Here is a 15,649-nt window from a genome sequence, read left to right on the forward strand (position 1 = left end):
CCCAAGGACTGAGATTCTAGTCTGATTCTCCTGCGGGGCTGACCTCTCGTTTTCAGAATGCAGCACTGTTTTGGTGGAACCTGCATAGGAGTGGTGAGGGGGACGGTGACACACTTCATGCTGGCTGTCCTGTCCTGGTGGGAGATAAATGGGGTAAGTCCTTCCTATCTCAACATGAGAATGGGGTAAGGGGTGCTGAGATAGGGAGTGGATGGGAGATCGTGAAGCCCTCCCATGCCACAGGCTTCATTATGGAGCCACACTGTATTAAGATGGTCAGATTATCAATCGGGTGCCCCGCACAGGTAGGAGCTCGTGAAGAGCAGGGTCCTGTCACAGAGTAAGTGTCTACAAGGGTTTATTGACCTTGCCACATGGGCCTTGATCCTGGGCACAGCTGAGAGGAATGTGGCAACAGAGTCCCTCCCCTTCACTGCTCGAAGGCATGAGCCATCAGGCTCTCTGTCAGTGCCACCTGTGCAGAGGCGGCCCTACACAAGCAGCAGGCAGATGTGCTTATGGCTGTATGTGCCCAAGAGCACCGAGCTCTGAAAAGGAGGTGCAAGAAGGCTTTCATGCTGACATGGACACTGCCAAAGAAGCCACCACACTTCTGTCATTACTCAGGAGTGGCTTTGTAGGGGAGGTGGGATTTTATAATGAAGGGTGAGTGACTTCAGTGCCCACACACTTGAAAAATCACTTTACAGTCGGCAGGATCTCTTGGACTTTAGGAGAACACTGTCCTCTGCTATTCTTCTCTGCTAGAAGAAACAGCATGAAACCCAGTGTGAGCCGGGACTGGGTGGGGTGGAGGGTGTTAGGAGGTGCTTGTGCATCTGCCCCTCCCGCTGCACAGCCCATGGCTGCCCTGCTCAGCTGGCCGTCTTCCTTCCCGCTGTCTCCAGTGGCCAACAAGTGGATACACGAGTACGGACAGGAATTCCGCAGACCCTGTGGCTCCAACCCGGAAGACTGAAGATTCGCCAGAGTAGCTGCGGAGTCTCGTGGAGTCCAGGAGCCAAAAACTGGAGAAGGAGAACCGAGGGGAGAGCAGCCTCCTGAAAGAGGCTTGTCAGCATTTGCCCATTCCTTGCAAATGGAAGGCAAGGAGCCTTCACCAGGGACCCCTGAGAAGTTAAATTTGTTTCTGGTCCAGCCACAAGAGTCATAGGAGAATGGACAGTACAAATAAGGGGACCATGGAGGCCTGGGAGAGAAGCTTCTAGAACTCACTCTGTGTTGGGAATAGAACTTACCAACAGTCTCTAGGGTTTGGGCTTTCAGAGTTTTTGCCACTCTGACCACGGGGACCCAGAAGTGGCAGTGAGGACATTTGCAGGAGCAGTTAGTCCGACCCCTAAGATTTTTGTCCTCCTCCCCACTGACTTCTGCTATAGCCTGAGCAGGGAGTGTGTCTGACTCCGATGTGCACCCCATGCAAGAAGTACATCATTTGGTGATTTTTTTTTTTTTTTTAAGTAGAAAGCAACTATTATGTGATGATTTTTTAATACAGTCATTAAAAATGTTTACAAATCATTCTTCCCAACTACCGGTCTTCTTACATTCAAACGATGAGTGAAATAGCAGAGTGTACCATTTTGTCATATTCTCCTCTCGGCCTGGTTCGCTCCCCTGCTCACATTACCTGTGCTGACGTTCTTCCTGTCCCTTGGAGCCACTGTGCTCAGGGCCACCTTTGCTACCTTCTCAGGCCTTTGCTTTTGCTGCCTCTGCAGCTCCCCACAGCCCAGCTCTGCTCATTCCACTCTTGGCCTGATGTTCCCTCAGGGGGCCTCCCCCACTACCCTCCCTTCTAGCCTCTTTGTGCCATATTACCTGATTTTATTTTCTTCCCACCATTTATCAGTATTGAAGTTACTTTGTTTGTTTAATTGTGGTCATCTTCCTTCCTTGCAGGGCAAATGTTTCATGGCCCTTATACTTTGTCAGTGTCTCTGTTATAGCCCCATCTCAATGAATTTCAATGTTTGTTTATTTGCCAGGCTGCTCCCACTAGACTGTGCTCTGTTCCTCTTGGAGTCCTCAGAAGGTCTGGTTCAAACTAAGTAGGCATTCAGCAGTTTTGCAAAGGCATCCTTTGAACGGCACTGTGGAGGTGGAATTTCTACAGGCGGGGTCTGAAGAGAAGTCTTTCCCAGTAGAGGGACTAGTGTGGGCTGTGGCCGCAGTGATGGTGAAGATGCTATTTGAGAGCTTGCACTGAAAGATCACTTGGTTTGGGTTCCTCCCCAGGGATGTGGGTGTGTCTTGCTCTCAGAGGAGCCACAAGGTTGAAGGACCAGGTGGTTAGGCTCCTTGTTGCCTCTGCTCCCTCCCCTCGCCAAGCCCCTAGGATCTCAGTTTCCCAGAGCTGTGAAGCCCCCCAAAGTTAGGGCTCTGATGTCCTGATGTCCAGCTTCCTTGGAGCTTCTATGAGTATCTTGTCACATTGCCTGTATTTATGCTGATTGTGCCAGTATTCTAGAAAGCTATTGTCACCCACTCTGCCTGCCTCCTCCAGCTCCAGAGACAGAAGTAGTCCTGAGACAGAAAGCTTTGGTGTGGCGGGGTATTGCTTCCTTTCTCCACAGAACCAGAACTTCTCAGAATTACATTGTCGGTCTGAGCTAACGTAGCAATGGAGAAACAAACGGTGAGTCTATTGAGATGGCACTATTTTAAGGGCCTCATGCATTCCATATTTAATGCTCATCCTAACTCTGGAGGTTTGATATGGTTTTCATCCCTGTTTTATAGACAAGGAGGTAGAGTTAGAGTTAAGAACTTTATTTAAAGTCCTACAGTCTGGCCCCAAGACTTGTCCTTTAATAGATGTGCTTTTAACCAAGTCTGAGATATGAGAATTATCAAACACCTTAACCAGGTGACTGAGACCCAGGAACACCTAACTGCAAATTAAGCAACAACTACTTACTGAACATTTTTCAGGAGGAGGTGTGGTGCTCAGTCAGTGTTGTGGGTATATAGAGAGGCACAGGACAGAATCCCTGGGAACAAGGCCAGCAGGAGTTAATCACCATTTGAACACAATATGAAAATATTGCATGCAAGAAGAAATGAATTACTACTGATTGCAGTAATGAGAGCAAGGAGATCATGGTGATTTAGGGTAGTTTGCTGTGTTAGACTTTTCTGTTACTCTAACAAAATATGAGAGGCTGGGAACTTTTCTTTATAAAGAGGTTTATTTAACTCCTGGTGTTGGAGGTTCAAGGGCATGGTAATGGCCTCAGTCCAGCTCTGGTAAAGGCCTCATGGTGGATGGTATCACAATGGCAGAAGCATGTGCGAGGCAAGCAACCATAGAGAGATTCAGGGGTCTCAGAAACAGAGACAGACCCTCAATTCATCACAAGACCTTGTAGCCATGAGTAGACAGACAATGATCTGAGGGCACTATGAGCCTCCCTCAACCCCAAGAGTCTTCATGGGAAGGAGGGCCATGTGCAAGTCTTGAAGATGAGAGGCTTCATAGTGGCCAGGAAGAAGTGACAGGACTGGACCTGCAGTAGGGGAAGTGCCTGTCCCTAAAGCTCTGAATATTAATACCTTACTTTGACCAGCATGTTAGTTTTCAAAACTTTTCCACTCCTCTTGAAACTCACTTCCTTGGGGAGGAAAGCAGAGCAAGTGCTATGGAAAGTGACTTGCTGAGGTGACGTAGCAGAGTTTGGGATAGACACCTGGCCATCTGTGTCCCTCACCAGTGCCCTTTCCACTGGATGCTTTCTGTGTTAGCTTTTTGCTGTGACCAAAATGCTTGACAAGAACAATTTAGAGAAGGAAAAGTTTATTTGGGTCTCACAGTTTCAGAGGTCTCAGTCCACAGTCAGCTCCATTACTCTAGGCCTGAGGTGAGGCAGAACATCACAGCAGAACATGGTGGAGAAAAGCCGCTCAGCTCAGGGCTGTTGGAAAGCAAAGAGAGGACAAGGCCAGAGGCTGATACCATCCAAGGCTTCACCCCCGAGCATGACTTCCCCTGGCCAGTGCCCCGCCTGCTACAGTTATCACTCAGTAGTTCATTCAAAATACTGATCCATCAAGTGGATAAATCCACTGATGAGATGACAGCTCTCATCTTTCAGTTTTTTCCCTAAAGCCCCACCTCTCAACCTTGCTTCATTGTTTATCATGCTTTCAACACAAGCTTTTCTGGGGACACTTCATATCCAAACCATAACACTTTCAAAGCCATGTCCCTCTACCACACCACAGCCAGAGTGGAACTGCCTCATTCTTTTATATTTTTGCCAGTCTCCATGACTTCAAAGTCTGACTGGTCCTGCTAGGAAGTATTGTGCAGATGTGAGGTCCCAGTAGCACTAAGTGGGTAGGTAGATCATTCATAATAGGATCAATTTGAGGATTGCTTGTTTATAATTTTCTTTGTTTTTACACTGAGTTTCCAACTATTTTCTAACAGCCTTGTCCAACACAATTCCTGACCTTGAACTATATATCACTTGTAAGCCTCACTGCAGGTAATCTTGTTGACATTAATGATTGTTATTATCCTTAGTAACCTACTATATTGTTTAACCTGGGCACTTTGCTAAGAACTTAGATGCACTCATCCCCTTTATTCTTTATAATAAGTACTGTTATACCTGTTTCATAGGTGAGAGAAACTGAGGCAGAGAAAGTCTAACTTGCCTCAGGTCACGTGGCTATAACGAGGCGGAGGAAGGATTCAAATCCAGATTTCTCTGTCACCAAAGAGCTTAACCAGCCCTTCACTGTCTGGATGGTGTTCCTTTGGCTGTTGGTGCTTTGCTTCTATTGACAGTAATATTTCTCAAAGCCAACAATTGTAGATATGTTTTCCAACACTTTCCCAGGTTGAAAAAGTCTATCCATTGTGCCTCTGATGCCTGCTGGTCACGAGCCCCGTCATATGAATCATTTCAGTTCTGCAGATGTCAAGTGAGCGGCCACTGGATGAGCAGCCCCATGTTAGCTGCTTCATGAGAATCCAAAAGAGGAGGTGCCCAGCTCGTTGCCCTTCAGGTACAGGTAGCACACCTCCGAATGTAACAAGAGATAAGTGGGTACAATCAAGTGGGAAACAGCGTGGTGCTCAGCCTAAGGATGGTGAGGCCAGAGAGGGTCAAGAGGGCTTCCATGTTGGAGCCCCAGGAACTCACTGAGAGTGATTGTGTGCCACTGGAAGGCGGGAGCAGGGGCTACCTGCTCGTCCCCCTTTCACATACAAGGGAGCAGGGAGAGCTGTCCTGGAGGAGGAAGTGAGAGGGTGTTGATCCTGGGGAACTCCTGTCCAGCAATGCCAGGAGCAGCACAAACTGCCCTTTCATGGCATGTCTCAAAGAGTCCCCTGTTTGGGGACCTTGGCTGCTCAAGCTGAAAAAGCCAAAGAAGCCTGTATGTAGGATATGTGTGTGGTGGGGAGGGACATTTGCCTGCAGGTTGCTGTGTACACAGCTGAATTATGGAATCAGCTAAGAGTTAGGGGGAGGAAACAAACATTTGTGCCCACTCTGCAAGCTATTTAATGTCCCATATCTTATTCTCAACAATTGTCAGCTTTTTGGCAAAAGAGGAAAGTGGGGCTCAAAGGTAAGATTTCCTGGGCTCACACAGCTGGGAGCAGAGACAGCATCTGGAGCCAGGCAGGTCTCCGCCACCAGCTGTCTCCAGGATCTTTCTCTCTGGACTTCTTTCTCTTCCTCACCTTGAAATTCTCATAGTTTTCTCCCCCTTTGGAATAAAAGCCTGTTTCTTTCCTCTCTGTCCATCCCTCTTTATGTTTATTTCTTGCACAGAATCCCTCTGTTTCCACCAAGGTTTGAGTGACAAAAAGTTTCTCTGTCCTTGCAAGGGAATTATTTGCATTTGAAATAAGAAACCTGGAGAAATGAAAAATTATCTCAAAGGAACGAGGTGCTAAGGGTAGATTTAAGCATTGCGATAGCTGGGTGGTGTCTTTTTGGCCATGGGCTTAAGGGCATGGCTTAGATGGCTCCCCATAGACAACTGCATCTCTACCTTGCTTAGAATTCACCACATTTTCAGATGGAGCATAACTACAAGATCATACTCCCCAGAGCTCCTGTTCATCCGCTTACCATCTAATAGGGACTGAGGGCAGAGTTACTTCCTCTGGCCCAGGAAGGTGAAGTGACTTGCCCATATCTCAGTGTGTCAGGGTCAGAGCCAAGGCTAGAAGCCAGATTTTCTGGTTCAGAGACCCTTGCTCTTTCCACGGCTCCCTAGGTGCTTTGGAAAGCACCAGGAGCACAGTGACAAACAGTGGTACCAACCCTCGATGGGGTTTTAATAGGACAAATAGTGTGTGGTCTGTCACTCATTCAACTAAGCGTGACTGATGTTACCTCTGCACCAGGTCCTTTGTGGGACTGGAGATGCTGGGATGACTGATCAGTCTCTGTCTTTGAGCTCCTAGAGGAGAAAACCCTCAATGACAATACCAGTGAAATACTTGTGAAAAACATGGACTTATATAGTGAAAACAGTGACCATGCTAGTGAACCACAAGTGAAAAGAGAAACAAAATGCTACAAAAGTCATGAGGGACCTGATCTTTCCTGTGATGGGGCTCATGCAACATTTGGTTGGAACCTTAAAGAAAAAAGGTGTGTGTGTGTGTGTGTGTGACTGTGTGGGAGTTTTTGGCCCTAACTCACTGGTGTGTAATGAGTTCTGAGATAAACAGTTCTCTAACTCTTAAGAAATTCATATCTTTTTTTTCTAGGATAAACCTAAAATTTTCTTTAGTCCTGAGGGCATGGGGTAGCTCAGCAGTAGAGTGCTCATCTCACATGCACGGACTCTAGGTTCCATTCCTAGCACCAAGAAACAAATTTTTTATTCTTTAGTCCTGGAAATTCAGATACATAACCTCAGGAGAGAAGATTTTATCTAAATTTATGTTCTGTAATTTTTTTGTTTGTTTTGATAATGGAAATGGAGCCCAGGGGCACTTTACCACTGAACTATAATATCCCAGCACTTTTTATTTTGAGATAGGGACTGCTGAGTTGCCGATACTGGCCTCCAACTTGCGATCCTCCTGTCTCAGCCTTCTGAGTAACTGGGATTTCAGGTGTGCTTCACTGTACCCAGCTTATAATTTGGTTTTAGAAGACAGATTTCCCCCCTATTTTTCAAATAAAAACTTAGGTCAAATCATGTCTTAAAAATTACATATGGAGTGGCTGGGGTTGTAGTTCAGTGGTACAGCACTTGTGGGAGGCACAGGGTTTGAGCCTCAGCATCACATAAAAATAAAATAAAGGTATATAAAAAGGGGGGTTGGGAATGTGACTTAGTGGTTGAGCATTCCTGGGATTCAATTCCTGGTATAAAAAAATATATATTTTAAAATTATATGTGGATTGCTAGGGGGCACCACCGAGCCTCAAAACTCCTATAATGCTTCTCAGGTTCTGGGATTCTAGAATATCTGGTTTTGATTCCTGCAATAAAATAGGGAATAGTAAATGCCTTTGACTTTGCTGGAAGGAACAAGGTCATCCTGCTGGCTTTGCTCAATCAATTATACATGATCCTCTAAGCCTATTGAACCCTTTGGTGCCTGGAGCTAGAGAGGCCCTTCTTCCCTTTCTAGCTGCTCCAGCCCCCCTGTCTCTTTTAATTATGGGACGGAGAAGCCCTAATGCCTGGGCTGCAGTATTGGTCCATGTGCCTGACTCTAAAGTGCTCTGTGGATGCTCTGCTTGGGGTGGCGCCATTTGCCCTCCATCCACATGGGCTGTCTTGGAGAATGCAAAAATTAGAGGTACACAATGACATACTACTTCACACTTACTAAGATGCCTTTCATTTTTAAAATGGAAAGTAGTAAGTGTTGGTGAGGTTTGGAGAAACTGGAACCACTGCACCTTGCTGGTGGAAATGTGCGGGCACTGTGGAAACCAGTTTGACAGCTCCTCAAAAACATTAAATACAGAAATACACATTAAATACAGAACTATAACATATAACCCAGGGTTCTACCTCCAGGTATATATCTGTAAGACTGGAAGCGATCACTCGAACAGGTATCTGTACACGGATGGTCAAAGCAACATTATTCACAATAGCCAAAAGGTGGAAGCAATCCATCAACAGATGAGCAGATAAACAAAGTTTGGTACATGCACACAATAGAATATTACTCAGTTGCAAAAAGGAATGAAGTTTTGATAAATGCTGCAACATGGGTGGACCTTAAAAATATTATGCTTAGTGAAATAAGCATAGGATGTATATTATGTGATTACATTTATACTAGGTACCTAGAATAGGCAAACTCATAGATATAGAAAGTAGAATGTAGGTTCTTAGGTACTGGGGGAGAAGGGAAGAAGGAGTTATTGTTTAATGGGTACATTGTTTCTGTTGGGGATGATAAAAAAAAAGTTTTGTGTATAGATGGTGGTGATGTGTAGTAGCACAGCATTGCAAATGTTAATTACATGTCACTGAATTGTAAAAGGTTAAAATGATAAGTATTATATTTTACCATAAAAATTTTCAAGTTAGAGAAGGTCATTGCTGAGCCAGAGGAGGATTTCCAGTACAAGGCAGCGCTCAGGCCCCACCCAAGTGCACACCAAGCTGAACCAACTGAATAGAACCCCACCCAGTGGAAGGAGAGGGAGAAATCCAAGGGACCTTGAATACAGTGGCTTTTGCCTTGGTTTACCCTCTTTCCATTCAGGATGAATAATCCCCTAAAAAAAAAAAAAAGCTTATGCTTTTTCAGTTATCACACTTACTAAGGCATCTTTGTAAGTGTGAAGTGGTATGTCATTGTGTACCTCTAATTTTTGTATTGTCCACCTCTAATTTTTGCATTGTCCAGGACAGCCCATGTGGATGGAGGACAAATTGTCTTAGATCCAGGAATTTACTGCTTTTCACCTTAACTTCAAGGGGAAGCACATGCCTACTGTCCTTCATACACTTAAATGTCCTTTATACATTTAAACTTCCAAACACTTTGAGTTTAGGTATTATCACCCCAGTGTTTGGATGAGGAATTTCTGAAAGAAGTGATGTGCCAAAGTTCACTGGCTAGTAAGAAAGAGGCTGCACTGACCTGGAAGCATGTCTCCACACACCTGCTACACCCTCATCTCTTCCTGTTGTGTCTTGGGACTGATAAGGTATACAAAAGTCTGGGGTTGAGGCCTGAGCTATAGCCCAGATTGTGCTCTGTGGCTTGGGCAATGGCTTTCCTTAGAACTGCCATTTCTTCATCTGTAAGATGGCACTTCCTTCTGCCTGGCCTTCCCCCTCACAGAGGAAGTGTGAGGTCTCAAAGAGGGTGAAGGCCTGCTTCATAAATGGCATAGGCTGTGATATGGGTCTAAGCTTATGCTTTTGCAGTTATCAATATGTGAATGCATCACTTATCATCAGAAAAACTCTCCCCCAGCACTCAGTAACTACCCAGGTAACTGAGAGAGGCAACTTGGCCAGTCTCAGGTTCCAAGGTTCTGCCTGGCTATGAGCTAGGGTTTTCTAGCAAACTTTTGGGAGAGGAAGCCAGTTCGAGGAATAAGGGCGCCTCTTGAGTTTATGTAACTTGTTGAGTCGTGGACTCAAGAGTGAAAATGCGTTGACTCTGGCAGCTGAGGGGGTGGCTTGTTGGTTCTGAGGTTGCAAACCAAACACTGTAGGGAAGAATCTGACTGCCCTTTGCTTCCTCTGCTGCTCTTTTTTTTTTTTTTTTTTTTAAATATTTTTTAGTTGTAGTTGAACACAATACCTTTATTTATTTATTTATTTATTTTTATGTGGTGCTGAGGATTGAACCTAAGGCTTCACATGTGCTAGGCGAGCATTCCACCGCTGAGCCACAACCCCAGTCCTCCTCTGCTGCTCTTGTAGTCCCTCTTCTTAAGTCTTGATCTTTTAGCCCCCTAACCCAGTTCTGATGATAGGGCCCTGAATCCAACTCAATAGTTACTGCTCCCTGTCTCCAAATTCAAGTGATTTTATTCATTTCACCTCCAAAATATTCAGACTGACCCTTTCTCTCATCCCTGTAGCCCTTTTCCCAGTTTGAACTTTTTACCTGGACTGCTATAACTGCTGTTTATTGATATCCCAGCCTATAGTCTGGCACCCACCAATCCATCTACACAGATTACCATGATAACTTTCCTTAAAAAAAGAGAAAAAGCTGATCCTGTGACATCCCTGCTTAGTGTAACTTCTGAAAACTCCCCACTCAAGGTCTTTATGCCCTGATTCCTACATCCCCTCTTCTGGCTCATCTCCCAGCTGTAGTAATCTTCCTACCAGTTTTAAGACTGACTTTCAAGTTTCCCGGCTCATCTATGTTGTTCCCTCTATCTGAAATGGACTGCCTCTTCACCTCCACCTTGTGATGTTTCAAGTTTCAATTCAAACGCCACTTTTTCTGTGGAATGGTCCCAGGCCTGTTTCCAGATGAGCTTAGTTGCTCCCCTATAAACTTTATTCAATGTGGTTACTATTTCTAAATTGCCTCACTAGACTGTAAATTCATTTTAAAGGCCTCAACTTTTTTGTCTCCAATGTTCCACTGGCCATTAGACACAGAATCAGGGCTTGGGTTTACTTAAAGAACAAGTAAGTCCTCAGGAGAATATCTTAAGAATATAGTACCAAGAAGCAATGCCTGCTCCCCTTATGTCTTTGAGTCTTCTCAATCTCAAGATTATCCTCTTCCCGCATTAGATGTGTCTGCCTCCAAAACATGCCTATCTTCCTTTTTTTGGAAGGAGTTCCCCTTGGAACTTTAGTGACAGAATGATTTTGGTTGGACCCAAACATTCTTCTTCTGGCTCTGTGGTGATCCTTCATTCAGGACCCCTGATTCCCTTTCTGAGTCCACATGTGCTGATCTATATGCTCTGTAAGGACACAGTTAAGGCCAGCACATAGTCAGTCCTCATGAAAGATATGGTAAGTGAACATACAAATGGTCCTCTCCACTGGGGTATAGTGAATGTTCAGTAGACTTGGAGTCAGAAGACAAAAGATGCTGCCACCCTAGTCGTGGCTGTGGGCAAGACATTTCACACCTCTGAGTTTATTTTCTTGCCTTTGAATTAGGGATGGTGATGCCTATGCTTGATGGACACCTACATAACCATGAATGGAGATGTAAGTGCTTAGCAAAGTACCTGACAAGCTCAACAAATATCCCATTCAGCCTCTGCCCCTATTCACTAAGCCTACAGAGGCCTCATTTCCCTGGTCACACTCCTTCTCCTCTTTTAAGTAAGGTATCTGGGCCGATAGGACTTCTGTCCCTTCTATCATTCAGGAGACAGGGTGATGTGAAAACTACCTTTGAATTCTGACACTGTCACTTCTGGGCTGGGTGAATTTGGACCTGTCTCCCTACTTGTAAAAGGAACATAAATAGCACCTATCTCATAGGGTTACTCTGAGGATTAAGTTGTGTCAAGTAAATGAGATGATGCTCAAATTTAGTAATTATTTTGACTTGCCTGATGAACAAAAGCCAGTGTTCCTGAAAGCCATACAAGTGATCATGCTGCCCCCCTGTGGACAAGGGGCAATAGCCCAGCAGAGGCACTTCACAGGATGGATGGGAGAAATCAGATCACAAAGAAGGCAGGCCTTTCTTTCCTCTGCTAGGGAGCTCATGATTTACTCAGAAATATTTAGTGAACATCTAAACCAGAACTTCTTTGACATTAATGTACCTGTTAAAACACATAAGTTCTGACTCAATAGATCTGGGTGGGAACAAAACCTATAAGACTCCAGGTGAACTGGTGCTTGTGGCTCATGGGCCACTCTTGAGTAAAGACAGTTTTAAGTATAATAAAGGTGTCACATAATAGGAACTATTTATTGCCTACCATGTTCTATTACTGAGAGAGCTGGTTAATATATTTTATTTTCTTCAGTTAACCTATTATTAACACATATAATCGCTAAGACCCTGTATGCCAAGTGCTATTTATCTTCATTTTCTAGACAAGGAAACTACAGCATAGCTATTAGTAGGCAGGCCGTGGGTTCTCATTTAGGCAGCTGGCTTTGAAGCCTACTAGAAAGATGACTCCAATAGCATGTGGAGGATGACCGAAGGAGGGAGGGGTTGTGGCAGGAAACTGGCAAGCCTACTAGTGACCTGGTTCATAGTTGATGAGGCCTAGGCTAGGGAGTGGCTGTGAAATGGAAAAGAGGGACAGAGAAGAGGGAGTAGACAGATGTGGTGGCAGACTGGATATGGGTGTGAGAGAACAGTGTAGGGGGTCTGGACCACTGAAGACTTGATTGTAGCTATCTCTTACTGTGTTAGGAAAGACAGAAGGCAAATTTGAGAAAGAAGATGAGGACAGTGTTAGAAGTGGTGAATATGAAGATGCTCTTGGTCTTCTGGAAGAGACCTAAGGCATCTAAGGGTTAGAATTCAGGAGACATCTAGGTTGTGCTTAAGTTTGAATATTGGCAAAAGTGAAGCCATGAATGACTGAGGCTATGTAGGCAGTAAAAGAAATGGGACTGGAATCCAGGTTCCCTTGGCTATAGTAGAGACTGGCTCTGTCCACCCAGTAGGTATTTTGATCTGGGGAGCAAGAAGAGCACAAATACTCACAGGCTACAGGAAAAGTGGTTTTTGGATTTCTGTAACAACTAAATTCAATGAACTGTACCTCTTCCCCCAGATTAGCAGAAATAAGGACAACTCCACAGAGATGCATAAAGGTTGGGAGATATTTATTTTCTTTAAACAAGGTCATAAATAACAAACAAAGTAGGTCCCAGATTCTGGACCTGCAGCAGGACAGGGATAGGAAGTTGTTGGGTGAAAGGTGCAGGGGGCTACACATCACCTAGACAGTCACAGAAAAGATGGGCTTTAGGAGACTGCCCCTCCCTGCCCTTGGAAATGGCGTGCCTGGGCAGCAGGGGGAGGCTGCGGTGCTGGGGATGAGGCAGCTGGACGAGGGCAAAGACTGGGGATGCTAGGTTGTAATGTTTCTATGTAGAGTGGCTTGGAAACCACAAATGGCAACGAGAAGCTGTGGGCCTAGAAGAGGCAAGTGGGCATTCTGCACACCTCCAGAACCAACTATGAAAATGGCTAAATTCAATTATTAAAAACAATTCCACAGGTTTTAGCCTATGGCTTTGTGCATGGGCTGTATTTAACCTGGGTTGCTCATTGTCAGGTGAGGGCTCGAGGCCCCTGGAGCAGCCTGGCCTCAGCCCAGGGCAGGTGCCCAGACATGTGGGAGTGGGACAGTGGGCTCACCCAGATGGGAGGCCATGTGCTTGGACTGGCTGTACCTGATTTTCAGGCTGGTTTCTTGTGATGCTTGCTACCTATCCACCACCCCTCCCTGTACCTAAGGCTGGAATCCTGGCTTCTCTGGGTCTTCTGAACTTAGAAGACTGGGATAAAAAGGTACCTGACTGGTATTAGGGGAAAAATAAGGACCACCCTGTGCATTGTCCATCCCATTAGGTAGGGCAGGACCATGCCAAGAATAATCAGAGAATGGAGGTCCCTGAGCCTGAAGAGACATCTAGGCCCAGGTGCATTGCATGATGCCAGGAATGGGTATTCTCCGAAGGCAAGGCAGGGAGAACAGGCAGAGGCTACCCCTATACAGGGAAGGGGTAAAAGCTGGGGACCCTGGACTGGGCAGGCCAGTGTTGAACAAGGGCCCTGGAAAATAATGCTTTTGGCAGGAATACATAAAAGGGTTTGTACATCTGGGGATGCCCGTCTATAGGGAGCCGGTGTCACATGGCCGGGCAGGATGGTGAGGAGGAGACAGCGGCATCACAGTGGCCTCTGGTGCGATGTATTTACAACAGAGCTCAATGTTGAGGGAGGGGTGGAAAGCAGGTCACTAACAGCCAGGAAACACACTGTCAAGAGTAAAAAGAGAAGGGAAACAAATGTAACTACCAATAGTTTCTCCCATACTTACCTGTCTCCCTCCCTACGACCACCACCAAAGCCCTTGCATTATCTGTCCCATTTTCTCATGGCTTCACTCAGGGCTAGACACAGGGTCTGCACTCACTGTACTGCTCATTTGACCATGGGTCCCCAAAAACTATTCATTAAGAGAAATGAAGCATTTATTGTTGATTCCTGGGGTCCATCAATGATCAGTTGCTAGATGTGTGGAATGGCCTAAGACTGTCACTTTTGTGACAGCATCCTGTCATCATCTCTGATACTTTCTCTGCCTGTCACTATAATTTCCCAGGCTATGGTGTTCAAAGTTGTCTAAGGCAGAAAATATTTCTTCAAGCTTTCTGAGGGTAAGGGTTCCTCTGAACCCTCATCAAAAGAAGAAGCTTTCCAAGCTTTCCAGGCACACCTGTAATCCTAGCAACTAGGAAGGCTAAGGCAGGAGGATAGAGTTCAAGGCCAGCCTCAGTAACTTAGCAAGACCCTGTCATAAAATAAAACAAAAAGACTGAGGATGCAGCCCAGTTACAATGTACCCCTGGGTTCAATCTAATCTCCAGTACTACCACCACTACTACTAATAATAATAATACAAGATGCTTTCCAATGGCAGGAGTAACTCATCAAGCTGACTGGATCTCTCAGAACCAAGGGCCTTTGCAGCACAGACTAGGAGGTCCATGAAGTGGCCTGAACCACTGGTGTAGGTCAACATGCCTCTCCTCCTCAATGGAGTTCAACTGAGTCTCCCAATGAAGGACTTCCTGGGATGAGAGGCCTGGTCTCCTTTTTTCCTCTGGACCAGTGGTTTTCTCACTTTTGCCTCCCTTAAAAGATATTGTAATACCTGCAGGCATTTTTGATTGTCAGAACTGTGTACAGGAAGTACTAATGCCACTTGGCAAGTAAAGGCAGGGATGCTGTTACATCCTTCAATGTAGAGGAGAGCCCCCTATGACAAAAAATTGCCTACCCCCAGTTATCAACCATGCTGAGGCTAAAAATCCTGCTCAAACTCCCCCAATGGCCTTCCCAGCTCTGCTTAGTAGTAGGGCAGGAGAAGACACAGAGAATTTCTCCAGATAAGGACCAATTCCCATCCCAGACTCCTCAAAGAAGGAGTGCTTCAAGAAGAAATGCACACTACAGTGAGGGGTGGGAGACAAGGTGTGACTCAACTGCAGTCTCAGCAACAGCTCATTGGGCCATAGCATGCCAACAACCCACGTGGCTCTGTAGAAAGACACATGCCGTGCCCTTTGTTGAGGAGGAGGAAGGAGGGGCATGGTGACCCAAACAAAACAGAGGTAAAGCAGAGTACTGATAACCCTGCAAATGCTTGTGTATTGGGTTGGCCAGCACCGCAGGGCTCATAAACCCTTGTATATCCTTACCACTGGAATCCACCAATGGGCTCTGCAAACCTGTGCCGGATCAGGAAAGTAGCAACAGCTTCAGCTACCTGAAAAAGGAAGAGAGATTCCAGGTCATATGAAGGTGAGTAATGTTGCTAGCCTTGGGAGTCCTGTGAGCATCTGTTGGCTGGTCAGGCTTGGTGGTGTCCTCACATCAGTCCCATCAATCTGGGCAGCTTAAGAGCAAAAGAACCCAGGATGGGAGACTCCTCTGCACCATCCTTGCCAGGGATGGCTCCAGAGAGTTCAGGAAGAATGA

General features: G+C 45.7%; 2 protein-coding genes across 2 annotated transcripts in view; one reads left to right on the top strand and one right to left on the bottom strand.

Moving 5' to 3' along the window:
* Positions 1-989, top strand: part of P4ha3 (prolyl 4-hydroxylase subunit alpha 3) — a 33,899-nt gene extending 32,910 nt beyond the window's left edge. Inside the window, exons 12-13 of the mRNA XM_076843986.2 lie at positions 57-153; positions 909-989. Of these exons, the coding sequence (XP_076700101.1) occupies positions 57-153; positions 909-979 (168 nt within the window). The 3' untranslated portion in view covers positions 980-989. The remainder of the gene's footprint in view (positions 1-56; positions 154-908) is intronic.
* An 11,756-nt stretch (positions 990-12,745) lies between these two features.
* Ppme1 (protein phosphatase methylesterase 1) overlaps positions 12,746-15,649 on the bottom strand; it is a 58,661-nt gene continuing 55,757 nt past the window's right edge. Inside the window, exons 13-14 of the mRNA XM_076846647.2 lie at positions 15,370-15,437; positions 12,746-13,923 (exon numbers count right to left, since the gene is read on the bottom strand). Of these exons, the coding sequence (XP_076702762.1) occupies positions 13,905-13,923; positions 15,370-15,437 (87 nt within the window). The 3' untranslated portion in view covers positions 12,746-13,904. The remainder of the gene's footprint in view (positions 13,924-15,369; positions 15,438-15,649) is intronic.

This window comes from Callospermophilus lateralis, chromosome 2, assembly GCF_048772815.1.
Source record: "Callospermophilus lateralis isolate mCalLat2 chromosome 2, mCalLat2.hap1, whole genome shotgun sequence".
Taxonomy (NCBI): domain Eukaryota; kingdom Metazoa; phylum Chordata; class Mammalia; order Rodentia; family Sciuridae; genus Callospermophilus; species Callospermophilus lateralis.